The sequence below is a fragment of the Myxocyprinus asiaticus genome, chromosome 40 (genome assembly GCF_019703515.2).
Source record: "Myxocyprinus asiaticus isolate MX2 ecotype Aquarium Trade chromosome 40, UBuf_Myxa_2, whole genome shotgun sequence".
NCBI classification, from domain to species: domain Eukaryota; kingdom Metazoa; phylum Chordata; class Actinopteri; order Cypriniformes; family Catostomidae; genus Myxocyprinus; species Myxocyprinus asiaticus.
This window is the reverse complement of record NC_059383.1, coordinates 8,668,521-8,696,459: the sequence shown is the minus strand read 5'-3', so window position 1 is coordinate 8,696,459 and position 27,939 is coordinate 8,668,521. Positions and strand designations below refer to the sequence as shown.

Sequence of the window (27,939 nt, the reverse complement as noted above, 5' to 3'; positions counted from 1 at the left end):
TTGGAGTGTCAGGACATATTTATTAAGTTTTAAAAGTGCCTTACATTATGACTTGAGGTAAATCCATATATCATTTCGAGAAACATTTCAGAACATGACAAACACTTTTCCAAATACTAATGGATGTGATTTCCCTGTGTATTTAACATGTTTCTTTTTCTTTATATATATATATATATTTAAGAGGACCACTATGTCAACAAAATAAACATTCAAACTCCAGGGAAGATCAGTCAAAATCAATGAACTGAGTGGTATGTTGAATCACAGTAGAGGTCCTTTTTGCATTGCTACAATCTACAATATCATCGCTTGATGCTATATACTGGCATGGTTACAGCACTCTGTCATTTAAAATCCTTGTGGAAATCATTCCACAACAACATATTTAACAAAAAGAACAAACTTATTGCTTTATTCAAACATTCTATAAAACACATATTCATGTGCAAACTGCCTTGATGACAGCTTTGTTAGCCAGGCCATCATATGAGCATAGTTCACTTGCATGGTTTGTTTTTGGATGGGAGATTAGGGAGAGGGATTGGGGTTTTTAGTACACCCAAGACACTGGTACCCATTGAGGGGTTGAAGAGGCTCTCTCAATGGCCTCCTCCACGCCCTTAACGCTCTCATCGACATCGTTATTCACGAGTATTTCATCAAAGAAGTGCCGGTATGCAGTGAGGATGGCATCTGATTCTTTCTGGATGGCCTGTACTGCCTCTGACTGAAAAGTACAATGGGGAAAAAAAAAGTAAGTTACAAATTAGAGATACACAACATATTGGGACCGATATAAGTCATTTTTTATTTATTTATCATTTTTGGCCAAAATTAAATTTCATTATTTAATTGTGGACTTTCCTTTTTTGCTTATTCAAGATGCTAAGTTCCTTACTTGAAACTGCCAAAACAATTTTTACTAATGTTACTTTGAAGTGCAAAGTAAACTTATTTCAGTTTTATGCTGGTTAATTTATCCATCTATGGCATATGTCAAAGTGATAATATTTATTTTAGTTTAGATGCATATGTGAAAGGTTACATTTTAAAATTATTTTTATGTCTATCTTAGGGCTACAAATGGTTATGGTATAGTGCATCCGGAAAGTATTCACAGCGCTTCACTTTTTCCACATTTTGTTATGTTACAGCCTTATTCCAAAATGGATTAAATTCATTATTTTCCTCAAAATTCTATAAACAATACCCCATAATGACAACGTGAAAGAAGTTTGTTTGAAATCTTTGCAAATTTATTAAAAAAAAAAAAAAAAAAAAAAAAATTGAGCTCAGGTGCATCCTGTTTCCACTGATCATCCTTGAGATGTTTCTACAACTTGATTGGAGTCCACCTGTGGTAAATTCAGTTGATTGGACATGATTTGGAAAGGCACACACCTGTCTATATACAGTGGTGTGAAAAAGTGTTTGCCCCCTTCTTGATTTCTTATTTTTTTGCATGTTTGTCACACTTACATGTTTCAGATCATCAAACAAGTTTAAGTATTAATCAAAGATAACACAAGTAAACACAAAATGCAGTTTTTAAATAAAGGTTGTTATTATTAAGGGAAAACAAAATCCAAACCTACATGGCCCTGTGTGAAAAAGTGACTGCCCCCTAAACCTAATAACTGGTTGGGCCACCCTCAGCAGCAACAACTGCAATCAAGCGTTTGCGATAACTTGCAATGAGTCTTTACAGCGCTGTGGAGGAATTTTGACCCACTCATCTTTGCAGAATTGTTGTAATTCAGCCACATTGGAGGGTTTTCGAGCATGAACTGCCTTTTTAAGGTCATGCCACAGCATCTCAATAGGATTCGGGTCAGGACTTTGACTAGGCCACTCCAAAGTCTTCATTTTGTTTTTCTTCAGCCATTCAGAGGTGGACTTGCTGGTGTGTTTTGGATCATTGTCCTGCTGCAGAACCCAAGTTCGCTTCAGCTTGAGGTCACGAACAGATGGCCGGAGATTCTCCTTCAGGATTTTTTGGTAGACAGCAGAATTCATGGTTCCATTTATCACAGCAAGTCTTCCAGGTCCTGAAGCAGCAAAACAGCCCCAGACCATCACACTACTTCCACCATATTTTACTGTTGGTATGATGTTCTTTTTCTGAAATGCGGTGTTACTTTTACGCCAGATGTAATGGGACACACACCTTCCAAAAAGTTCAACTTTTGTCTCGTCAGTCCACAGAGTATTTTCCCAAAAGTCTTGGGGATCATCAAGATGTTTTCTGGCAAAAATGAGACGAGCCTTAATGTTCATTTCGCTCAGCAGTGGTTTTCATCTTGGAACTCTGCCATGCAGGCCATTTTTGCCCAGTCTCTTTCTTATGGTGGAGTCATGAACACTGACCTTAACTGAGGCAAGTGAGGCCTGCAGTTCTTTGGATGTTGTTGTGGGGTCTTTTGTGACCTCTTGGATGAGTCGTCGCTGCGCTCTTGGGGTAATTTTGGTCGGCCGGCCACTCCTGGGAAGGTTCACCACTGTTCCATGTTTTCGCCATTTGTGGATAATGGCTCTCACTGTGGTTCTCTGGAGTCCCAAAGCTTTAGAAATGGCTTTATAACCTTTTCCAGACTGATAGACCTCAATTACTTTCTTTCTCATTTGTTCCTGAATTTCTTTGGATCTCGGCATGATGTCTAGCTTTTGAAGATCTTTTGGTCTACTTCAATTTGTCAGGCAGGTCCTATTTAAGTGATTTCTTGATTGAGAACAGGTGTGGCAGTAATCAGGCCTGGGTGTGGCTAGAGAAATTGAACTCAGGTGTGATACCACAGTTAAGTTATGTTTTAACAAGTGGGGCAAACACTTTTTCACACAGGGCCATGTAGGTTTGGATTTTGTTTTCCCTTAATAATAACAACCTTCATTTAAAAACTGCATTTTGTGTTTACTTGTGTTATCTTTGACTAATATTTAAACTTGTTTGATGATCTGAAACATTTAAGTGTGACAAACATGCAAAAAAATAAGAAATCAGGAAGGGGGCAAACACTTTTTCACACCACTGTAAGGTCCCACAGTTAACAGTGCATGTCAGAGCACAAACCAAGCCATGAAGTCCAAGGAATTGTCTGTAGACCTCCGAGACAGGATTGTATTGAGGCACAGATCTGGGGAAGGGTACAGAAAAATTTCTGCAGCATTGAAGGTCCCAGTGAGCACAGTGGCCTCCATCATCCGTAAATGGAAGAAGTTTCGAACCACCAGGACTCGTCCTAGAGCTGGCCGCCTGGCCAAACTGAGCGATCGGGGGAGAAGGTCCTTAGTCAGGGAGGTGACCATGAACCCGATGGTCGCTCTGACAGAGCTCCAGCATTTCTCTGTGGAGAGAGGAGAACCTTCCAGAAGAACAACCATCTCTGCAGCACTCCACCAATCAGGCCTGTATGGTAGAGTGGCCAGACGGAAGCCACTCCTCAGTAAAAGGCACATGACAGCCTGCCTGGAGTTTGCCAAAAGGCACCTGAAGGACTCTCAGACCATGAGAAACAAAGATTGAACTCTTTGGCCTGAATGGCAAGCGTCATGTCTGGAGGAAACCAGGCACTGCTCATCACCTGGCCAATACCATCCCTACAGTGAAGCATGGTGGTGGCAGCATCATGCTGTGGGGATGTTTTTCAGCGGCAGGAACTGGGAGACTAGTCAGGATCGAGAGAAAGATGAATGCCACAATGTACAGAGACATCCTTGATGAAAACCTGCTCCAGAGCGCTCTGGACCTCAGACTGGGGTGACGGTTCATCTTCCAACAGGACAATGACCCTAAGCACACAGCCAAGATAACAAAGGAGTGGCTACGGGACAACTCTGTGAATGTCCTTGAGTGGCCCAGCCAGAGCCCAGACTTGAACCCGATTGAACATCTCTGAGAGATCTGAAAATGGCTGTGCACCGACGCTCGCCATCCAACCTGATGGAGCTTGAGAGGTCCTGCAAAGAAGAATGGGAGAAACTGCCCAAAAATAGGTGTGCCAAGCTTGTAGCATCATACTCAAAAAGACTTGAGGCTGTAATTGGTGCCAAAGGTGCTTCAACAAAGTATTGAGCAAAGGCTGTGAATACTTATGTACATGTGATTTATATTTTATTTTTATTTGTTTTCTCGTTTTTTTTTTTTTTTTTAATAAATTTGCAAAGATTTCAAACAAACTTCTTTCACGTTGTCATTATGGGGTATTGTTTGTAGAATTTTGAGGAAAATAATGAATTTAATCCATTTTGGAGTAAGGCTGTAACATAACAAAATGTGGAAAAAGTGAAGCTCTGTGAATACTTTCCAGATGCACTGTATGTGCATTGTAATGTTTTTTTTTTTTTTGACCTAACAAAGCATGTTCATCTGACTCTACACACACAGAACATAATGATTCTATCATTAAAATCCATTGGTTGTAGCTCTGTAACTGATTTTAAAAGGTATATTTATTCATCTGCCACACTGTAAGATTATAATATTTTGATGTCTAAATTCACTTGTATCATTTAAAACTATTCATTTTATTTTTTTTAATTGCAGATTTACTGTAGATTATTGGCTATCAGTCATAACATTGCTATCAGACACAATATTAGAGCAGCTCTATTCTAGAGTGCAAATGAAAGATGCTTCTGTAATAACTTTCAAGTGATAATCCATCAAAAACTGTTGCTAACCTGATTGCCGATGTTGGTAGGAGCAATGAACATCACAAGAGGAGCAAACTCTACCGTTCTGAGCACATTCAAAGTCTAAAAATAGAGAGAAGAAAAACAAACAATTCGAAAAATCCAGTTATTAGCAAAGCTATAATATACGTTTTAATCATGATTAAATTTAATTGTGAGGGTGCCCTCTCTCATTTAGAATAATCCAGACAATTGAACGGGTAAGAACAAATGTATGTAAGTGTGCATCTGTTGTGAATCCAGCAGAAATTTTGCGAGAGCAGCATTTCTAATCACATGTATGAGACCCAATGTACTCTGCAACACTGAAAAAAATGGCATTACCTGCGGTTCCACATCCAGCAAGGCAATTTTGCCCTGCTCATGGATCTTGTGGACAGTTTCGATCTTGGTGCCAAACATGTGGCCCTGATAACTGCCGTACTCAAGCAGCTCATTCCCAATGATGCATTTGGTCATTTCATCGTTGGAAATAAAGTAATATTCCTTGCCGTTCTCCTCATCCTTCTTTGGAGGTCTGGTGGTGTCTGAAAACATACATTTGAGATCATTTTAGAGTATTTATCTATGACTGAGCAAAGACTTTGCTTTTCAGAGAAAAATGGTCAAAATGGTCTTATGGTATGGAAAATCATATTAACTAAACTGAAATGACATTTTACTTTCTAAAGAAAATCTTTTTCATTAAATAATTATAACCTATGAAAAGGTGAATGAAAATCATAACTTCAAAAATGGGGCAAGAAATGTCCAGATTATATTTCAACACAAAATCAAAGGACAAAAATATGCAATTAAATTTTTTTGAAGAATATTAAATGTAGAGGTAATCATTCCTAAACATAGGTGAAAGAGTTCAGTTAATAAAGAAGCAGTCGTCGAGATGCAGTGGAGCTGTACATACGTGGAGCAGGGTAGGCAAACTTCTCTGGATATTTGCTCAGCAGTGAATTTTTAATATGGCTCCTTCCAACTCCAGGTGCACCTTTGAACAATAGCAAAAGAGCAAATACATTTTTTAGGCTGCAACCATTTAACAGCAAATGCACCTTTTTCAAATATTGTGCTATCTTCTGGATCCAAGTGTTTGCTCTGTTTTGGACTTCCTTATATTTCTTCCAGTAAGAATTCCCTGCTGGTCCTGGTGTCAAAGATAATGGATCCATAATATTTAAGAGTGAAATCTCACGAAAACATGTTCTGGTCACATTTCTTCCCACAGTCGAATGCAAAATTAAATAAATACATAAATAAACAAATAAAATAATATATTGCATGAAAAATAAAGCCTGTTTTTAGGGCCTTTAAGATTGATGCATTGTTGATTTTTGCAAATTCTCTACCATACTGAAGACATTTTATTTGTGATTCTTTTTATTTGTAATTTCCTTCTTTCTCAATGAAGATTCTCACTAGATTTTCTTAACTGTACATTTGATTAAATTTGAATAAACTAAAGGCATCACAACAAATAGTGCCAGGATGAATAAATACTTTACCATTTAAATAATATTTTTATTTTTTTGCATTCTTGTAAATGGAGATTTTTTACTAAACAGAAATTTCCCATGAAAATAAAGTTGCAATGCAAAAACTCTTAGGAGTCTAAAAGTAACCTTTGTTTTTTTATGCAACATACATTATTTTTATCTTTTGATTCTGGGGTGGAATATGACCCAAACATGCTCTTGAGAGGTTTTGTGAGATTCACCTATAAAAGTTAGGTACTAAAGTACTTACCAATGAGAACCAGAGTTTTTCTGTTGAACGCAGGAAGTCTCACTACCTCTTCATAGGATATTACATCGAGCTGGTCAAAGACTGAGGAAAGAACAAAACTGTTTGACCTAAAGAACACAACACAGTGCATCTCAGTGTGTTGTGTTTGTAATGTTGCGCTGAGTTTAGCTTCACTAACTTGAGCTGTGTTTTGCGAGGTACTTGTCTTTGCATTTTTTCTTCTTGCCAAAAGGACTGCAGGACTGACCAGCTTCCCGTGCTGCTTTGCTTTTACTTGCTACTCGCCTGAAGAGATATCACAGTTCATTAGCTTGTGAAGAAGAGACAGTTCTTGAGTCCTTAAAAACTCGATGACTTTGAAATAAACCAAAAACAGCGATGACACGCCTTTCATTCAAATTTTTGTCCAATAAAATTCTCTCTAGTTTAATTTCTGACTAGCAATAGTAAGTAGCAAACCATAGTTCACAGCTGTGATGTAAACTACATGCTATTGGCTATTGAAAAAAAAAGGGATGACGACCACTTCGATATGTACCGCCCCAACTTCCTGTTTCAACAGCAAATACGTCAACATAGAAAAAAAAAAAAAAAAAAAAAAAAACATTGCATTCTTCATTAGTATTTTGTTTGTTTTCCTGTAAAAATATCTTAACATTTTTATTAAAACATCCATCTTTGACAGTATGTGACTTGGGATCTGTTTGCTCTATGGCCTTGCAAAAAAGTGTTAATTCATTCCACAGGTGGCGCTCTAACACAGGTGAGCACTCGCCATGTGCTCATCCATAGACATTTAGTCTATTTTGTGGTCCCAAGCACCTTTTCCATTATTTCGTCGAATATCTCAACCCTTTGAGTGGACTAGCAGCTTAATCTAGGTGTCATTGGAAAGCTGAGATCCTTTGATGTATAATATTTCATCATCAAAAGTCAAAAGCATATTTTGCCAATGATATTTCTTGCTTTTTCTGCTGGACTGCATATTTTGTTCTGGACATCTGAGACATAACATTGGAATATTAACCCAAGCAACTCAAACAAGTAAAAAAATAAAAATAAAAAAAGCTAATTTAGAAGAAAACTAAGGTAAGAGCTGATATAGTGTTTGTAGCTATTTGTGGCTTACAGAAGCAGTGATCGGAACAGACATGAGACATTTGTCCTTGTTGTCTAACAGAGATCATATTTCACTTTGTGTTGCTATGGCAAATAAACTGTATAGTCACATATAGACTTCACTATAGCACTATTTCAGTGCTGTTTGAGAAACTTTTATATTCATATTTCTACATCATTAAAACAAAGTGTCGCTCATTTGCGACACAAAGGTTTTCAGGTTTTATCTCGTTATTTCGTGTAACATACACTGCCGGCCAAAAGTTTGGAATAATGAACAGATTTTGCTCTTATGGAAAGAAATTTCACCCCACACTTCCTGTAGCACTTGCCATAGATGTGGCTGTCTTGTCAGGCACTTCTCACGCACCTTACAGTCTAGCTGACCAATTATCAGTTGTCCAATGTGTGTTTCTTTGCCCATTCTAACCTTTTCTTTTTGTTTTTCTGTTTCAAAAGTGGCTTTTTCTTTGCAATTCTTCCCTTAAGACCTGCACCCCTGAGTCTTCTCTTTACTGTTGTACATGAAACTGGTGTTGAGTGGGTAGAATTCAATGAAGCTGTCAGCTGAGGACACGTGAGGCATCTATTTCTCAAACTAGAGACTCTGATGTACTTATCCTCTTGTTTAGTTGTACATCTGGCCTTCCACATCTCTTTCTGTCCTTGTTAGAGCCAGTTGTCCTTTGTCTTTGAAGACTGTAGTGTACACCTTTGTATGAAATCTTCAGTTTCTTGGCAATTTCAAGCATTGTATAGCCTTCATTCCTCAAAACAATGATTGACTGACGAGTTTCTAGAGAAAGCTGTTTCTTTTTTGCCATTTTTGACCTTATATTGACCTTAAGACATGCCAGTCTATTGCATACTGTGACAACTCAAAAACAAACACAAAGACAATGTTAAGCTTCATTTAATGAACCAAATAGCTTTCAGCAGTGTTTGATATAATGGCAAGTGATGTTCTAGTACCAAATTAGCAAATTAGCATGATTACTCAAGGATAAGGTGTTGGAGTAATGGCTGCTGGAAATGGGGCCTGTCTAGATTTGATCAAAAATGACTTTTTTCAAATAGTGATGGCGCTGTTTTTTTACATCAGTAATGTCCTGACTATACTTTGTGATCAGCTGAATGCAACTTTGGTGAAATAAAGTACCAATTTCCTTCAGAAACAGCCATTTCTGTACATTATTCCAAACTTTTGGCCGCCAGTGTAAATGTAAAAGTGATTTATTCTGTGAAAAGTTCATTGTGAAAGCATTCCAATGGTACGCCTTATGACTTACTTAAGTATACGGGGACATTTAAGTGTAAACTTATCACACACTCTTGGCCTGCGCAAACTTTAGGGGAATAAAACAAGATTTACATGAGAAGCAAAACTGCATAAGATGATAAAACTTATTTTCAGATAATTTTTTTTAAAGTTTATTTTTCTTAACTCATTGGAATTTTTTTAAAATTCTTGTTTTAAGTTGTAAATCTAACAATATTTGTATATATTATAATATTATATATATATATATATATTTAAGAAGTGCTATTATCTTACAAAATTTTGCTTCTCAAGTAAATTGTATCTTTTTTAAAGATTAGGTTAGTTATTTTTTAATACTGATTAAGGAAGTAATTTTATTACAGTGTCTAAATCTATTTAATGGGAACTTTAAGAGTGCATTAATTTGCGGGTGCCCCGTGCCGCACTGGGTGGCTGCCTATGTCGCCCATGCCTAAATCCGCCCCTGCAAATAAGCCAAAAAGCTTTATTTATATCACTTCAAAGAAGACCAATCTATCATCAAATATTGGACGATGACATATCCAGGTCAGAACGTACCATTCCTGAAGTTCTGGAGAAGGAATGAGTCCAGCAAAGTCTATGGTAGAACTGTCCACCTTTCCTTGCCACCAGTTCGGATCCTTCTTATTGATAATTTGAATGATTTCACCTGTTTTGAATTTCAGGCCGGCTTCTTTGCATGGGATGAGGTCATCTTTGACAGGGTCATAATCAAACTGTGCTCTCATATACACCTGTTAAAATAAAGAATCTGGAAAACATTTCTTGTAAAACCCTGTTTTTGTGTGCTTTATAAAGATGTTATCAACCAGTCAAAATCCTTCTAATTTTAAGGGTAGAGTTAGGGTTGTGATTGGTCGATAGGAATGTTTTCTTGGAACGACAAATAATATTGATCCAGGAACATATATGTTGTGCTTTAAAATGTGCATATAAATATTATGTGACTGTAAAAAGAATAAATATAACTTTAAGTGATTTTACAAGGAAGAGTTCCTCTTAAACATACTTATCAAATTCAACGTTAATTAAAACTGTTACTTGCATCTTCTGTTTAGATTGTTTAGATCGTGGAGTGTTTTAAGATAATTAACATTGAACTATTTTCCCCTTGTTTGATGGCTAAAATCACTGTGGCATATCCTCCGTAATAACAGTGATCCTACTGGTGCACCTCTCATCTACATTTGAGATGACTTGAAGGACTGCCTAGAGACTAGATAGATAGATAGATAGATAGAAATGCAGTAGAAAGATGATTAATTTGTCTAAATAAAGAAGTGAGATATTCTACAGTTAGCTTCTATTCATGGTTGGATAGTCACCTTTTCGTTTTATTGGCTTACAGGATTTCCAAACCTTATTTAATCAAGAATACAGAATAGACAAACACAAGAAAGAAGTGATCAAATCACATTTGAGGCTCATATTTAAAGATCAAAAGGACAAAGGGAGTTGAGTAGATTGTGACTATAAAAAAAAGACAAGAAGATACTGTAAGATTTGACAAATTTCACTGTTCTCATACTCACCTCACACGCCATAGAGCGACTTTGCTGGTTGGGGATGATTTTCAATGTGACAACACCATTTGTTTCTTTCTGTAACATAAGGGATCATCCAACAACATCAAATAAAGATTAACACCACCACAGACACTAGCTGGGTAATTTTGGGATTTTGCATAAAAAAATGCTGGATGGAAACACCAAGAAGCAAACAAAATGTCCAAAATGCACATAATAAATTTTTTTTAAGCATTTTTATTTGATAAGAAGACATGAGCATAAACTAAAATGGAAACACATTTACGAATACATTCCTAGAGAATTTATATAGGAATATACTGTATATGCGCACCAAGAAAGTAATTTGACTTTGCCTCAACAAGCCATGTGAATACATCATCAATATAATTCTACATAATTCCTTGTTTTCAAGGATCTCTGTGTCTTGCCTACATAGGCCAGACCACAGAGACACTTGATCAAATAAATCAAATTTTTTGTTGAGCATGTGATTATTCCCTTAATCTTCATTATTTTAACAGAAATTGGAGATCCTGTCAAGCTATTGTAAGATGTAGTTAGTAATGCCACTACTTTTAATTACAGTAGTTGTCACAACACTTAAACTGCACTATGGACAATATACTCCAGAGATGCCCAGAGATGACATTAAAACTCACCAGAATCTTTTGCAGCTGGTCTACACTTTGATTAACCACACTTCTGCCATTGATCTCTGCGATTTCATCTCCTTCATGTAAGGAACCTGCCAAAACAACAGCAATGTGTGTGAACAGCAGTGATGCAGTGAGCTGTATGGAAACGGGATGGAATGAATCCACTGTACCTTGTCTGTGTATCATCCCTCCATGCAGTATTCTCGCCACTGTACACCTCTGTTTTTCATTTAGCTTGAGAGTAACACCCTGAGAAGACACAGAACACACATTTACAGCACAAATGTACACAAGATAGTTCACCCATAATTGAAAATTCTCTCATTTTTTACTCACCCTCATGCCATCCCAGATGTGTATGACTTTCTTTCTTCTGCAGAACACAAATGAAGATTTTTAGAAAAACATTTCAGCTCTGTAGGTCAATAAAATGCAAGTGAATGGTTACTAACATTTTGAAGCTCCAAAAGCACATAAAGGCAGCATACAAGTAATCCACAAGACTCCAGTGGTTAAACAATATCTTCAGACACGATATGGTAGTTGTGGGTGAGAAACAGATCAATATTTAAGTCCTTTTTTACTATAAATACTTCTCCCGGCCGGTGGCAATATGCACGAAGAATGGTAATCGCAAAAAACAAAAGAAGAAGAATGTGAAAGAGAATATGGAGATTTAAAGGGAAAAAAAATACTTAAATATTGATCAGTTTCTCACCCATACTCATCATATCTCTTCAGAAGACATAGATTTAACCACTGGAGACTTATGGATTACTTTTATGCTGCCTTTATGTGCTTTTGAAGTTTCAAAGTTCTGATCACCGTTCACTTGCATTGTATGGACCTACAGAGCTGAAATATTCTTCTAAATATAATCATTTGTGTTCTACAGAAGAAAGAAAGTCATACACATCTGGGATGCCATGAGGGTGAGTAAATGATGAGAGAATTTTCATTTTTGGGTGAACTATCACTTTAAGCTGTTCAGAGATTTTTTCAAAGTTGCATGTCACATCGGTTCGGACAAAAGTATTCAGGTGAGTGTCACAAAATATGTCCAGGTCATATATAGTTTTACTAGAGTAACACCATGGTTAATTAGTGGTACCTGGGTTTTTAAAACCATAATTCTATACCACAAAAATAAATAAATAAATAAATAAACATTGATACTACAGTCATTGTTACTGCAGCTTTACTATTGTGAAACTATGGTTAATTTTCATAGGGCGTTTTTTTTTTTTTTTTTTTTTTTTTTTTTGTGGAAACCATGGTTTTAAAAGCCATCCTAAAAATAAAGGTAAAATCCTATTTTATTTTAAAATGTTTGCTTATTATTATTATTTAGGGATAAAAGGTGACCCCGACATTTCTTCATAAGATACACGCATTCAAACATAATACAATTTAGCAAAAAACAAGGTGTTCTTGGCATAAGAATCTAATTGTTGAAAAATACGTTTAATGGGTTTATTATTATTTAGTAAAAATGTTTCACCTTTAACAACATGACTTATGGGAATTAACTGTTATTTTGTCATCAGTGTACTTTGGGAACAAAATACACTTTTAAAACAGTTACACATGTAGTATGTGAAAATTAATGAAGTTTAATACCAGTGGCTCAGAGGTGTGCTTCTCAAAGGCCACCTCTCGCATCTTGGTTATGTCTTTGCCATTCATGTGACCGGCGCTGCCGTTGGTGTGTACTTCTTGTCCTTTGCTGTCATGCGTCTGCATGGCGGCCTGGGAATGTAAACACAGAGCATATTAAACTCCGTATAAAAGGAACAGTGCCTTTCAGATCCCAGTAATTCGCTTAGCCTCAGCCGAATACTTGTATGCGTGACGTAATATTAGAGATGATGAATCATATTCATGTATTCACACGATAGTGGTGTTCAAATATGCCTAATGTGAAATGGTTTATATACTGAAGTAAATAACAAATTACTTCTTTTTCTGTGTTAAAAAATAAACGGGTGGAGGAAAATTAATGAATCAATGTGTACATCTGTTCTGGGTTAACGATTAAATGCTCACATTTTAACACTTCATTAAATCCTGCAATGATGGAAAATGGACTGAGCTACAACTGAAATGGTTGGCATGGTTATGTTGTCTGATAAGGGGGCTTGCTTTCAAAGAACTCATCTGAGATGTTTAAATAAACCTTCAGAGATCATAAAAATGGCAGTTATATAAAATGTTCCAATGCAAAGTTCTTATGGGGGAATAAGAGTGAGTCTGCACTGTTAAAGAAACAGTTTCGTCATTGGGTGTTTTCCTCAACTTGGGTGTTTCTTCAACTTTCTTTCATGTCCCAGGGGTTGATTTTTATTAAAATGAACCGATTGCAACTTTTTACACTGCTGCTTTCACAAACTGTGTATCTTGAGGGCAGCAGTGTGTCATTTTATTCATGCTACGAAGGCATGCAACAACAATTCCATATCTCACTTTTACAACACTTCAAACAAGGATTTATAAAGAATAGCTCTGATGTCTTGATGTTCAGCTAATGCATTACAATGCATGCATCATCAGAGCTCAGGACAAAGATTACTCCACTCTTATGACTACCCTTACTTGATCAGGACTTTAGAACTCGGCTTTGAGATGAGCATTAAGACGTGACGATTTGCGAAGTGCTGATATCAGGTTTTGATGACCGGCTGTCAGCTAGATTTTGGGATGAAGTATGCTGTTTTGTCACATGAAATTGAATGTTTCCATGAGGTTTCCACATACTTCATAATCCCTGGCTATTTTACATTAGGATTAGGTTCACATAAATCTAAACAGACAGACAGACAGGTTGGTTGGTTGATTGATTGATTGTTGTAGATGGACATTTTTGCCCACGGCATCACTCACCATGAACATTGCATGCTTAAGAGTTAAAAACATTTTAAGAAAGTGTCTCGAAATCCTTGCATTCATGTTCTGTTATGAACATTACAATGCATCCTATGTGAACGCCCCATAGGCAACGTGCCTGATTGCAGTGTGGTGGATCTGATGCTAAATCAGCCAAATTAGGTCTTCCTTTGTCATGGCTCCAGCTTTGCCGGTTCATTCTGTTGTTTGTTTTTCTCTCTCCCTCGTGTATCACAGGTGGAGTCAGTGAGCATAATCGGTGTCTCCATGGGAACGCTGATCTCTCCTGGGGAGACGCTGATTACGGTAATGGTTTTCTCACATGCTTCACCTGTCCTCCTCTTATTGCTCTCCCTATTTCATCCCTTGTGTTTTCCCTGTATGTTTGCTGGTTTATTGTTTGCTATACCACTCACATTTGTCTCTTGTTTAGTGTGGAGTGGTTGCGCTGTTATCGAGGTGGTGTTTACACCACAGATTGCCATGGCATTTTTGGTTGCTCTCGAGGAGGAGGATTCCTCGAATGATCTGCCCACATATTGGAGAACTTGTGTGCCTGGGCGTTGCTTCGCATCACACCAACCTGCTACGGATCCTTCCGGACTTCCACGACACAACACTAACTGACAAACACACTCTCCTTGCCCTCTGTGGCTTCATTATTTGAGCTCGACCGAGCTGGCGCTGGAGTGCTTTTCTGTAAATAGAGGACTTTGTCATTTATCTCCTCTGCTCTTGGGTCTTTGTCCACGCGCACTGTGACATCCTTAAGACAGACTCTGACCAGTAGTACGGTAATTCAGACAACCCACGAGCCGATGATGAAAATATTTAGATCGGCATATCCCTTGTCCATGTGAGCAGTACTCAGAATTACAAAGCCAGTAACATGCTCTAGATTTACACTTAAGTGTGTAAAGTGTAGAGGGGAAAAGTTATATGATAGTGAGAGTGAAGGTAAAAGGTTATTACGACTGGGTTCATTAGTCTAAGAAACAAGATAACAGGACAAATGATGAGTACCTGGAAAATCACATTAAGGAAATCCAATCATGCAGAGTGCTTTAGTGTTTCCTGATCTTATGGATTCTCTGCAGAAACTCTCTTACATACATTACATGTATGATAATCCTGAAATACCTGTTCACTCACGTGCATTCATGCTTAATTCAGTTCAGTGTAAATATATAGGACCTGTCTGGGCACATCAGAGTAAACAGCACAGGTACAAATGTAATACCTGACACAAAGTCTTAAAGGGATAGTTCACCCAAAAATGAAAACTGTGTCATCATTTACTCACCCTAAGTTTATTCCAAATAGAGGTCGACCAATAGTGGATTTTGCCAAAACCGATAACTAAGGTAGTAGAAAATGTTGATAACCGATTAATTGGCCAAACGTTTTTTTAAATCAATCTTTATAATAATAATAAAATATCTTATACTTTCCTTACAATGAAGGGCACAGACATTGAGTCTGCAAAATGAATAAAATCCCAAAAGCAGTTTATTCTGCAAGAAATGAAGATTTGGTGCATAACACAGGACTTTTTACTTTAAACAAGCCCGAAATACACTGAGGACTCTAATTTTGTAATTACAGAGATTTGGCTCCGTTAAAATGCTCTATATGTGAGTGTGGAGCCGAGGAGGGCGGGGCCGGGTTGGAGTGAGACACACCCGGTCCCCAATCAGCCTGATGGGGCGCGCGAGGGATAAAGGCGGCCGGGGACGACAGTTCGAGAGAGAGAGAATTACAGACAGCTGTGCTGTGTAAGGGGGTTTAGAGGGAAGGAGGAGGCGAGAACCGGCTTAATAATATAAATAATAATTTATTAAACAAAAACCCAACCAAAAACACACAACTAAAAACACAGCACAGCTGTCTGTAATTCTCTCTCTCTCGAACTGTCGTCCCCGGCCGCCTTTATCCCTCGCGCGCCCCATCAGGCTGATTGGGGACCGGGTGTGTCTCACTCCAACCCTGCCCCGCCCTCCTCGGCTCCACAGTGAGTATTTACCAAATGAAGCTTTTTACAGTCTATAGATTCACCAGATGAAGAGTTTTGTATGTATATAATTCACCAGATGAGGTTTATTGATAAGGAAAAAATAAAATCAGGGCAATAAAATTAAAATAAAATATTGTCAACTATCAGCATATTGTTTTTTTAGATAAGCAATAGCTCCAAAAAGCAACTATCGGTACCAATTAATCAGTAACACCGATATGTCGGTCTACCTCTAGTTCCAAACCCATATGACTTTGTTTATTCTATGGAACTCAATAGATGTTACAACGAGCTTGTTTAAATGCACACCAATATGTTGATAACTCCAATCAACTTATTTAAAAAATCTGACAAAGCAAAAAACAAAAATGAGTTTACATGAGATTTGAAATAATTGTGTTATTCTCTGCGTCTGATGTCAAATCATGAAGAGGCAAGTGCACAACAAGTGTGTACATTAGATAAGCCGGTACGAGTGCCAGTAAAGGTGTTTAGTTTACATGCAATGTGAAATTAGAGTAATGGGAAGAATCTATCGAGTCGATCGGTTTATAATATACTGTATATACCAATACAGGAAAGTAATTTAATGCATTTACATGACAACATAACTTATCGGCCTATTAAGCATAATCGGTGTAAGATTGTGCATGTAAACATGCTCACTGTAAGCAGAATGTTAGCTACCATCACCTTTCATTGTATCTTTTTTTCCATACTGACACATTTCAGTCCCTAACACATAACCAAACATCTCCATTTGTGCCCCACAGAGGAAATATTTTTGAGTGAACTTACTCTTTAATGCTGTAAACACGAGTTGTCACTTATAATATTTATAATAATATAACTGTTGTTAAGTGCTGCGTGTTGAACCTGTCTGGGGAGCAAAACACTTCTTTATGTTTCACACCAAGTTGGAAATATCAGCCTGATCTCATTATTATGCGTCGGTATTCGCACATAACATTTACACATATATTTTTGTATGCTTGAAAAGACACTGAAATGTGCAATATGGACATAATGACAATATCTGTTTTTAAAGCTTTAGAGACAAATACTATCAAATCCTTTATAAATAAATTTGTATAGTTACATTTTTACTATTTTATAGATATTTTAGTTGGGACAAAACAGCATACTTCATCCCAAAATCTAGCTGACAGCCGGTCATCAAAACCTGATATCTGCCCTTTAGCAACATAAAAGTAAACGTGTGCTATATTCTAAGTCTTCTAAAGCCATTCAATAGCTTTGTGTGAGGAACAGACTAAAACTGCAGTAATCATTCGCTCTAAAGTAGGTCTAAATGTAGTTTCATTGAGTAAATAACATAATCTATTATATTTATCTTTTTTTTATTTAACATAATCTATTATATATCTATTATATACAGATATCAGTCTGTTCCACAAGCAAAGCTATTGTATTATTTCAAAGGCCTGGAGTCAAGGACTACTTTTATGGGGCTTGTTTTGTCCTTTTAGGAGCTCTGCTACCACTGTATGGAAAAGAGCAGCTCAGACATTATGCAAAATATCTTCTTTTTTGTTCCACAGAAGAAAGTAAATCATATGGGCTTTAAATTAGCAAATTTGGGTGAACTTTTCCTTTAAGTCATAAACTGAGGCTTTCATGATCAAGATCGGTTCAGAAGCATGAAACAAACCAGTTGATACCAAAGCCTGGAGACGAACCATCAGCAAAGCCTCCGGTGCACTCACTGCTGACAGTGTTATCTTCATTAGAAGGAAGTCACATGTCGATAGGAAACAGCCAAACATCCTGACCAAAGGTTTTATGCCACGATTGGGCAGATAAAACATCAATGCACACATCAGCTAAAGAGAGCTTACAGTACTAATGTGTGTACATGCAGAGAAACATGTTGACTACAGTCTTGTGAAATCAACATTTCAAGTGGAATTATTTCAATGGATAATTCAATGCATATTCATCAGTTCCCAGATCAGATCATTGATCATTATAGAAACGTAATAGTTAGACAATCACTGATCACTGCACCATCCATAACTTTGTATTCAGTACTTCCTAATTTGGAGTTTCACTGAGTCAGGACTATCATGTGACTCAACAGACAAAGAAAACCACCTGCTTTCAGACTAGTGTCACTGCACGACTTGAGCAGTTTTACTTCAGCCCGTTCTTCACCTCTGAACTCTGGCAAAAAGAGGAACCGTAGCAATTACCAAGACAACCCTCTGAATTGTTTGAAATCATTAATCAGGTACTACCTTCTGAAATAATTCTGAAATCCAGCCCTAAAAATGGGGGCATAGGAAGGATCTAAAATATGGAGGGGACACATAATAAACCCTTTCAGCCTGGCTCATGAACATTAATTAGGTGACGTAACATTGGCCTAGTAGTCCTAAATAATTTGCTGAAAGCAGGGATGCACTGATGTGCGCTGATACCGATATCCTATTATTTAGAACAATATCTGCCGATACCGAGTTTAGTTTGACTAGTTTTCAGCATCTCTAGTAATAGGTGCTGTGTTTTTAGGACACTGTGTCAAGTTAAACATAGATTGAAACTATGTAAAAGCTCTGTTCGAGATCCCCGCATTCTGTTGTTCTCAGCAGCTGCCTTTGAACACAAAAGTGTGTCTGTGAAAGGCTGTACTGCCTGCTCGCTGGTTTGACAAGACGTGTTGCCTGTACAGCTGGAGTGCTGACTGCTCCCTACTGCATCAAGGTGGTACATCAAGCTTGAATTGGTAGGGACATTCCTTATTACTTCTTTATGTACGGATCGGGAGCATGGTTAATTGTGCTTTTTATTTAGTTTTATTTCATATTATTCTTCATTTAATTAATTGCACTTAATTAACATGTTAAACTGACAACCCTACTTTATTGTACTGTATATACTGTATCTCTCTACTTGTCCTTTCAGAGTAACTGGTCTAAGTTTAAAAAAAAACACTGAAACAAAAACCACATTATTAACTCTTTAACATTCTTAACTCACATGAACTGAATTCTGAATAGCCTCTTGTTAGGCTCACATTAAATTGGTATGATTTTTTTCATTTTCCTCAATGTTCTAAACTCACATGAACTGAATTTTCAATGATGAAGCTTGTCTCTATTAGCTGAAGCAGTCTCAGCTTTAGCTTTAACAAACTTGTCAAACTTGCAGTGTCTAGCTTTAAGGTGAGTGATCAAATTAATTGTGTCTTTTAATGGTAGTTCAACCTTGTGAAATTGTAGCTGTGCAAAGCTTAAACATTTTTTCTTCCCCTTTTTGATTGACAGGAAATCAATCCTACTCATCAGCTGTTTTTAAACAATCTGCTGAAGCCTGATTGCTTTTATCGGCCAATACAGATGATTGGCCAATACACTGGTGAAAGTCATGTCATGATGCATCTTTTTCTTCTTGTCTTTGTAATTGTTGATGAAAAAAAAAAAAAAAACCTGCGACAACAAACATTTTCATCAATAATTATTTTTGACAAGATTAACACTAGTACCAGGGGGATGGGGGAGAGGTAACCCCCTCAATAATCAAGTACCAACACCCCCCCACCCCCCCAATGTTCAAGCCAAATCCATGCCCTCATTCACAATCATTTCTAAAAGTTGTGTGTTCAATGAAATTTCTAAAAGCTGCCATGTCCCTGCTTCAAACATGTACATCCTTTTTCCTGTCTCTGAACCAAACAAACAAATCCAAACCTAGAGAACGCCCACAGGCGGTAGAGGAGATATGCAGTACAATAAAGTTCACTTAAAGAAATGAGGTAGAATAATGAAGACTAGGTGGTTTGGGCTGATATCTGCAATATGTTGACTCTCCAGTCTCTTGCCCTGGGGAACAAAGCATACTATTGGTCTATGAAGACTGCACTGAGTAAAGACAAGTCAAAACAACCCTACTAAGTTTTTGGCTGAGTCATCTTCGAAACAATGTGAATGCCAAGCTGCCTGATAGACCCTTGCAGTCAATTCACAAAACTGACTGCCTTGGGGACAACTGGTTTATTAAGGCAACCATCACTAGTATTATTGATCATATAGAATAATGGATTTGAAACATACTCCTACAGCCCAAAATATACTTCGGTCAGACGCGAATGCTAGGCGTATGCGTACAAAATGCAAATTTCGTCATCAGCAGAGTGCTCAAGCATTGAACTCGTGAAGCCCTATTTTTCTAACCGTGCATACTCTGAATGTGCATAATGAGCATGTGCCTGGAAATATTTGCAATAATTAGTGAGTCCACAAGGTGGCAACACTCACAATTGAGCAGTTTCTGTCATGAAGACAGAATCGCCGGTAAACAACAGGACACGAAGGTGAAAACAACAACAGTGGATGTGAACATCAAGTGTGCATGTGTAAGGAGGTCAAGAGATCCTTGCAATCATATAACTTGAGTCTATAATATAAACATATAAAGACATCTTTATGGGTCTAAACTCCTGAAGAGAAATATTTCAGTATCTCATTGCAGTCAAAGCATGCATGTGTCAACCATCTGTATATGCACACACAGTCAAATGAAGTATATTTTTTTTTCTCCCCTTTTTCCCCCCAATTTGGAATGCCCAATACGCTCTAAGTCCTCGTGGTGGCGTAGTGACACGCCTCAATCTGGGTGGCAGAGGACGAATCTCAGTTGCCTCCGTGTCTGAGACCGCCAATCCGCACATCTTATCACGTGGCTTGCTGAGCGCGTTACCGCGGAGACATAGCGCGTGTGGAATCTTCACGCTATTCTCCGCGGTATCCACACACAACTCACCATGCGTTCCACCGAAAGCCAGAACCACACATTATAGTGACCACGAGGAGGTTACCCCATGTGACTCTATCCTCCCTAGCAACCGAGCCAATTTAGTTGCTTAGGAGACCTGGCTGGAGTCACTCAGCACACCCTGGATTCAAACTCGCTACTCCAGGGGTGGTAGTCAGCGTCAATACTCGCTGAGCAACCCAGGCCCCCAAATGGAGTATACTTTGAAAGGCTGAGCGTTCGACTGTACGCAGACACTAAGCGTTCACGTCAAAACCGAAGTATACTTTGGGCTTAACTAGGGCTGGGCGATATATCGAATATTAATAATATTATCAAAATAATTTTGCTGACGATGTAAAATTGACCAATATCTTGAATATCGCGATGATTTTAATGTGCTTTCATTTGGCCATTAAGTGTAATAAAGAGCGCATCAGTAGACTATTCAGTAGACTTCAGGGCTGCACAATTAAAATAACATCAAAATGGCATTTGGTCATATGTGATTATTAATCCACAAAAGGCTGCGATTTAAAGACAGATAAACAAGGTCTGTGTGTGATTCAGAACAAACCAGTGACATGGCGGTGCTCTCAGATCAGTTCACGTGCATTGTGAAATCAAAGTAATGCAGGTTCGAGCATTCACGCAATTCCAAACATTATTACAAGTTACAAGTTGTTATACAAATCTACAAACGTGGCACAGAAGAAAATGAGGAGATTGCAGCGTTTCATGAAATGCAGAACATTGTAAACCGTCAAATACACATTGCCTTTTCTGTGTCACAATAAAAGCTCTTTGTGAAGTTGAAGTAAATACTGCAGCACTTTCGGTGTCAAAATAAAAGCCCCCAGGTGAAGATGAAGTAAACAGGACAGAAATATATTACTTTTGTATAACGCAGATCTAATAATCAGAACAGAATTTCATATCAATATACATCCAAGCCTCCTAGCCAACACTTTATTTTAAGAAAGGAAACGTCAGTCAAATTTGGTTAATTATTCCATATGACTGATGTTCGTAAATAACCTGTAATACCCTTCCCTCATCTTATTTTCTTTCTTCTGTGGTAAACAAAAGTTACTTTCCTATTGAAATCATGCTTGAGTTTAGGGTTTGGGTAAGTCTTTAGGCTTTATGGTTAAGTTTAGGTTTAGGTTTTGTATCCCATTATTTTTACATAATAATCGCACTAAATTAACATGTTTAATTGACAGCTCTACTTTGTTGGTTTAGCTTTACATTATGTTACATCTTGTGGTCAATCTAATTTCTTTCAAACAGTTAAGCACCATTTATCACATGCATCCACATTGATGAATAGGCAGATAGTCATGAAGCAAACTATCAAGTTTTTTTTCCCCACTACATAATTTAGCATAGACCTCCATAAAACACTTTTTAAATGAGCATCTTGAAAATAATGTAAAAAAAAAAAACAAAACAAAACAACAAAAAAAAAAATCTACTTCATACATTTCATCCAAGAATACATCAGAATCCTTCTTCAGAATAATATTTGCTGACAGTGGTGTTAATTTGACTCAGTAATGTGGGTGCTAGCTTGCTGGCAGCCGCCCGCTCTTAGTCATAGACTATGACGCTTCACTAGTCAGGCTGAAGAGCACAAGCATTCTATTAATAGAAGCCATAATTTTCTCTGCAGATAAAGGAGGGAAGTATGGAGAATCGTTTGGAGCTGCTTGTATAAAACACTGTGTCCCTGGCATTTTGTTTGCTTTAGATAAAAGGTTCAAGCTTCCCTTTTCAGATAAGGCTAGATTGTATTTGAAAAGAATCTGTGCAGAGTTTGTTGTGCACTTATGTGTAGCTGGTCCTCATTGAAGAGATTACCTTTTCAGATGTGCTTATTATCAGAAAACTTTAAAAAAAATTAGCTTTACTAACCCTGTCTCATGACAAGCCGTAATAATAGTAAGAGATGGCGAAATGGTACAAGTTGGCTTGTACAAAGACCTATGACTTTTACTTCCATAGAGAAAAAATATACGAACCAACGAACATTGTTGAACATTTTTTTCTAAGGTTATCCTCTAACTTAAACCGAAACCTAACCATAAAGTCTAACCCCTTACCCAATTTTTACCCATTACTCATCCCTTAACCTAACCATAATTTTAATAAGAAAATAAATTTTTTGTATTGCGCAAGAACGATTACAAGACATTACAGGTTATTGAAATACATCAGTCATTTGTATTGCATGATTAAATATAGAATTAGTAACCAAATTTGTTCATTAACGTTTCCTTTCTTAAAATAAAGTATTGGATAGGAGCTAAAATTTCATGCATTGTATTGATTTGAAATTCTGTTTGTTGATTGGTCTGTCTCTATGAGAACAAAAGTAAAAGTTGTACGACATCTCATACAAATTATAACAAATTTTCATGAGGCCACATTGCAATTTTAGCATTTTAATGAGCAAAAAAATAAAAAAATTAAAAATAATCGCAAATTTCAATTCAGAAATTGAAAAATGCTCATCATTCAAGATGTGTTTTCATTTGACTCTAGAAATTGCATTTTGTTTCCTTTATAAATGATTAGATCTGAACACAAAAGTTTATGTCACATCATCGACCCACATTTAAGAAAACATAAAAATTCCAGCCAGGTCTCCAAAGCAACCAAATTGGCCCGGTTGCTAGGGAGGGTAGAGTCACATAGGGTAACCTCCTCGTGGTCACGATAAGGGGTTCTCGCTTTCAATGGGGCACGTAGTAAGATGTGCGTGGATCGCAGAAAGCAGCATGAGCCTCCACATGCTGTGAGTCTCCGCGGTGTCATGCACAACGAGCCATATAATAAGATGTATGGATTGACGGTCTCGGAAGTGGAGGCAACTGAGACTTGTCCTCCGCCACCCGGATTGAGGTGAGTAACCACGCCACCACGAGGACCTACTAAGTAGTGGGAACTAGGCATTCCAAATTGGGGTAAAAAAAAAAAAAAAACAAACATAAAAATTAGCCAACTTACAAATGTTTAGAACAGGCTTTTGAGAAAGGGTGTAGGTGGAACCTTTTTTGACCACATTGGGGCCCAGAGAGAGGCATTAAACATCAACTTCTGACTGAAGTGCAGAAAAAAAACATAATCCTTTTGTTTTCTACATGCTTTTCACATACCAAAATTTCATAGTGCATGAGTAGTTTCAGTGGATCTCCCTCAGATCATTAGACAACACTGGCTACTTTGACCAATAAGTTCAAGCGCAAATATTGTATGACTTCTTGTGACAAAAAACCAAGTTAACAAGTCAATTGTTCCTTCTGCCACTAATCCCATCTTCCCTACAGAGCACTTTTGTCAGATCATCAGAGGCTTGAGGAGTTTATCTGAGGGAACATAAAGTCGTGGACTGGCCTTGATCATTAACCTCTTCACGTGCTAGACCTTCACAACTGGAAATACCTTTCCTGTGTCTGGGATCATCAAAGAGGGATTTCAAACTATTACCAGCACTGTTGGTGACAAAGGAAAAGTTCAAGTTAATAATATTAAGTTACTGGAGCAGCGAGATTGATGATGATTGAGGTGATTAGTTATTTGACAAGTATTCTATGAATTCGGGACATTTCTCACTGTCAACGATGATTGACTGTTTACATTATTTACGGTCCAACTGAGTGTGACTGTGCTATTTATTTTACAAGCTGTAATAAATATCTCTGCCAAAAATCTCAAATGAGATCTTGTTATTATCCCAATTGTTTATCCTAGACAGCATTGAATCTAATGGGGATTTTTGCTTTTAGTCTCCTGCTTAGATTTTTAGTCCAAGCGGTCTCTCGTGTGACGTATTCTCGCTGCCATGATACTGAAGTAATCTCATGTTCTCCACTCGGTGGAAACATCCAGGATAAGCACACAAACAAACCATTGTGAGCAAAGAAACAGATAAATACAGATCTAAATCAAAACCAAGGAAGCTACTGTACAGCATTCCTTCTTTTCACTTGTAAACAGCGCTCCTCTTCCGGCTGTGACACACGTGTGTTAGTTCTCACATTTTCAAAAGCCAATGCGATTACGTCATGCGCATACCGCTGCTGACCGGAAGCCTGATTTAGAGTTAAAAAAAGTACTTAAATATTTATCTTTTTCACACCAAAAGTGATTTTGTCACTTTAGAAGACATTAATTTAACGGCTAGAGTCGTATGGATGATGTTTATGCCGACTGTCTGTGATTTTTGGAGCTTCAAAAGAGAAATCTCCATTCATTTGCATTTTAAGGACCTACTGAGCCGAGATATTTTTCTAATTTTCTTCAGATGTATATTGCTGAAGATAGAGAGTCATACACACCTGGGATATCATGAAGGTGAGTAAATAATGAGAGAATTGTAATTTTTGTGTTAACTATCTCTTTAAGGCTTCATAAAGTCAGGAGGGATGTGCTGTTGATATTTGTTTAACCATTTGACGTGCCAGTATTCGAAAACCAAAATCACTTTTCGGTAATTCTACACATACAATAGAGGTCTTACAAACCCGACTCGAACTCGATGAGTTCTGTCAAACCACCATTTTTTACAGCCGGGTTTGGGTCAGTTTGTCAAATGTAGGGCGAGTTAGGAGCTGTTCAAACATGTTTTTGTGTGCATCTGCGCTAGACACGTGCTGGATGGACATCTTTGACTGTTGCGCTGAATCTCACTGATTTTGCTTTCAGCATTTCCCGTTGCAAAAAACATCCTTTATCCCCGCGTCCCGAAGGAAAAACGATTAACCTTTCATGAAACCTCGCTGTAAAAAGAATGTTAAAAACAGTAACTGTGCAAGTCCCTATTATAAAGGGGTTCATTAATGGCTAATAAGTCATTTACAAATGCATTATAAATAATTTTGATATCATAACAACTCAAGCAATACTTGACAAACAATAAGCATTTTTAATTGACATGATATAAATGCTTATTAAATACACTTATTCATTTTAATATTAATCAAAAATATAAAATAGCTTAATTAATGATTTGTCACAATGCCGAAAAAAAAAAAAAAAGACTATTATCCACCTTTTTCCTGACTTCACCATATGTCCTCTTTTTTGGACCTTAAAAAGCATCCGGTCAGATTCAGATTCCCAGATCTGTCTGTTTTCAAATTGAAGTGCTTTCTATCATCATCTTCATATATTGTGTGTGCAACAAGAAACCCAGTGAAATCTAGCGCATCATAAAAGTTAATTCTCTCTCTGCGTGCTGCATGTCTGTGTGTCTCTCTCTCTTTTACACACAAACACACACACACACACAGGGCATGTGCAGAAAGTGTGAGAGCCCAGTGTAGTAACTTTACCATGTAAATGTGTGTGACTGTGTATTTATTTATTCAGCAATTGCCGTCGAAAGTGTCAATACACAGATTTTAGTGAGAAAGGGATTTACGTTAAGTAAACAGGGAGTGTTCCATCGTTTCTGACTGTCGTTAGTGATTATTTCAATGCTTGGTAATGTGAATAAGTTGCGAATCGGCAGTCTGTAGCATCCGCGTTGAGAGTAACCGCTAAGCATAACGGGTAATTTCGCCGCCCGTGCAAATCGTGGATAGTAAGATTAAAAGGGATTATAATTTTTGCTACAGTCCTCTTTGACTTTCTAATGTTGGCAACTCCTTAATAAATGCTTCAAATGTGTTCACATTACATTAAGGTACATTTTCATAGGTTACTAATGTTGAAGAAGTGTTATTAAGCATTTATAACATGTGAGGTAATATGGCTCAAAATTTGGCAGGTATTGCGTGATGTTATAACTGCATACAAATGACTTCTAATGCATTTATAAAATCAATAATTAGTCATTAATGAACACCTTTATAAACCCTCAACAAAATGAATGTGACGTGTTACCCAAAGTTGATACTTTAATGAAGCATAAGTGGAAACTCCGGTACATGAGCTATGAAAGAGCAACCTTAGCAATAATATTTTCTCCGGAAGGTCAACTATAGTTGTTGCATAAACATAAATCAGTTGAAAACTGTTCATCTTATCAAATTACCAGAGTATGACAACAGCAAAAAGTACAAAGATACAGTTTTTTTTGGGTACAGTTTCTAGTCAAAGCAAAAAAAAAACAAAACAAACAAACAAAAAAAAAGACTAAATGAAAGAATAAAAATGAAATAGCGTTAGCAGCTGTCCTTATGACGTCACGACTCGTCACGACATACTAATTTGCTATCTATTTAATGGCTTTATATTTAACGCATTTATGTATGTCATACACATTGCTGATAGAATTACTGGTAATTATTGATGCAGACAATTTGAACGGAAACTGTCTAAATGTCTACTGGTGTGAAGAGGAAAGTTGAGGTGAGCAGCAGTGAGATGCTGATCTCAAACCGGGTTGCACCAGTACAGACCAGCGCATCTTCATACCCCATATCAGGAACTCCTAAAGCTGATAAAACTGTCGATAGACACTGTCAACATCTGACCGCCGCGTGTTAATGCTGAGATAAGGAATCGAGAAAAAGAATCGCTCGTTGTTTTCTGTAATCATTACATCAGTTAGTCCTCTTACCTTGTCTGACTTCGGTTTATTCTGCAGCAGCTGTTCCAGATAGAGATCGGAGAGAGCTGTGCGCGCGCTGTTGACACGCTCGAGGGTGACAGCGGGTTCGTTTTTATTGGAATTTAATGTCATGTTTCACAGTTAGAGGGGGTGGGGATAAAAAAGAACAATTATCGGGACCGAGTTGAATCAGTTCAAGGTCCGAAAGGGGCAGGTCAGGAGAGCGAAGCGGAGTGATAAGAAAGCTCAAGGTAAAGCTTTTAGTCGAAGTACGGAGTTTGCGCAAGAGACAAGACACAGCTGACAAAGCACATAAACAAGAGTGTGAGGAGGGGGCTGGAGCACCGCAGCTTCCCTTATGAGTGCGCACTTACGTTGTTACTATCGCTGAAAAACGTAGGTGGGACCTACAGTACAAGGGAAATTGCGATTCCTACTATGGCGACGTTTACTCTCATGAATATTAATCACGTAACGCGAAATGCGCGTAATAGTCCTAACTGATTGGCTGAAGGAAGACGTTGGTAGGCGGGATACTAGACAGCTGGCGAATAAATGAATCCTGCTCTGGAGAAGGCGACAACGTGTCAGATAAAAAACAGGAAATATTCATGAGCAAAGTCTTCGTCGTAGTAGGATTCTAAAATGTACAACAAACAACGGACAAA

The 27,939-nt window shown here is 37.6% G+C and overlaps 1 protein-coding gene across 1 annotated transcript; it reads right to left on the bottom strand.

Moving 5' to 3' along the window:
• Positions 1–27,611, bottom strand: LOC127430422 (55 kDa erythrocyte membrane protein-like). The gene is made up of 12 exons (XM_051680178.1): positions 27,281–27,611; positions 12,660–12,788; positions 11,210–11,288; positions 11,043–11,128; positions 10,387–10,455; positions 9,392–9,588; positions 6,611–6,717; positions 6,433–6,513; positions 5,597–5,677; positions 5,017–5,219; positions 4,681–4,755; positions 1–730 (listed from the first exon to the last, which is right to left on the bottom strand). Exons 1-12 carry the CDS (start codon positions 27,401–27,403, stop codon positions 554–556), a joined length of 1,407 nt encoding a protein of 468 aa, XP_051536138.1. The 5' UTR covers positions 27,404–27,611; the 3' UTR covers positions 1–553.
• Positions 27,612–27,939: the final 328 nt, after the last annotated feature.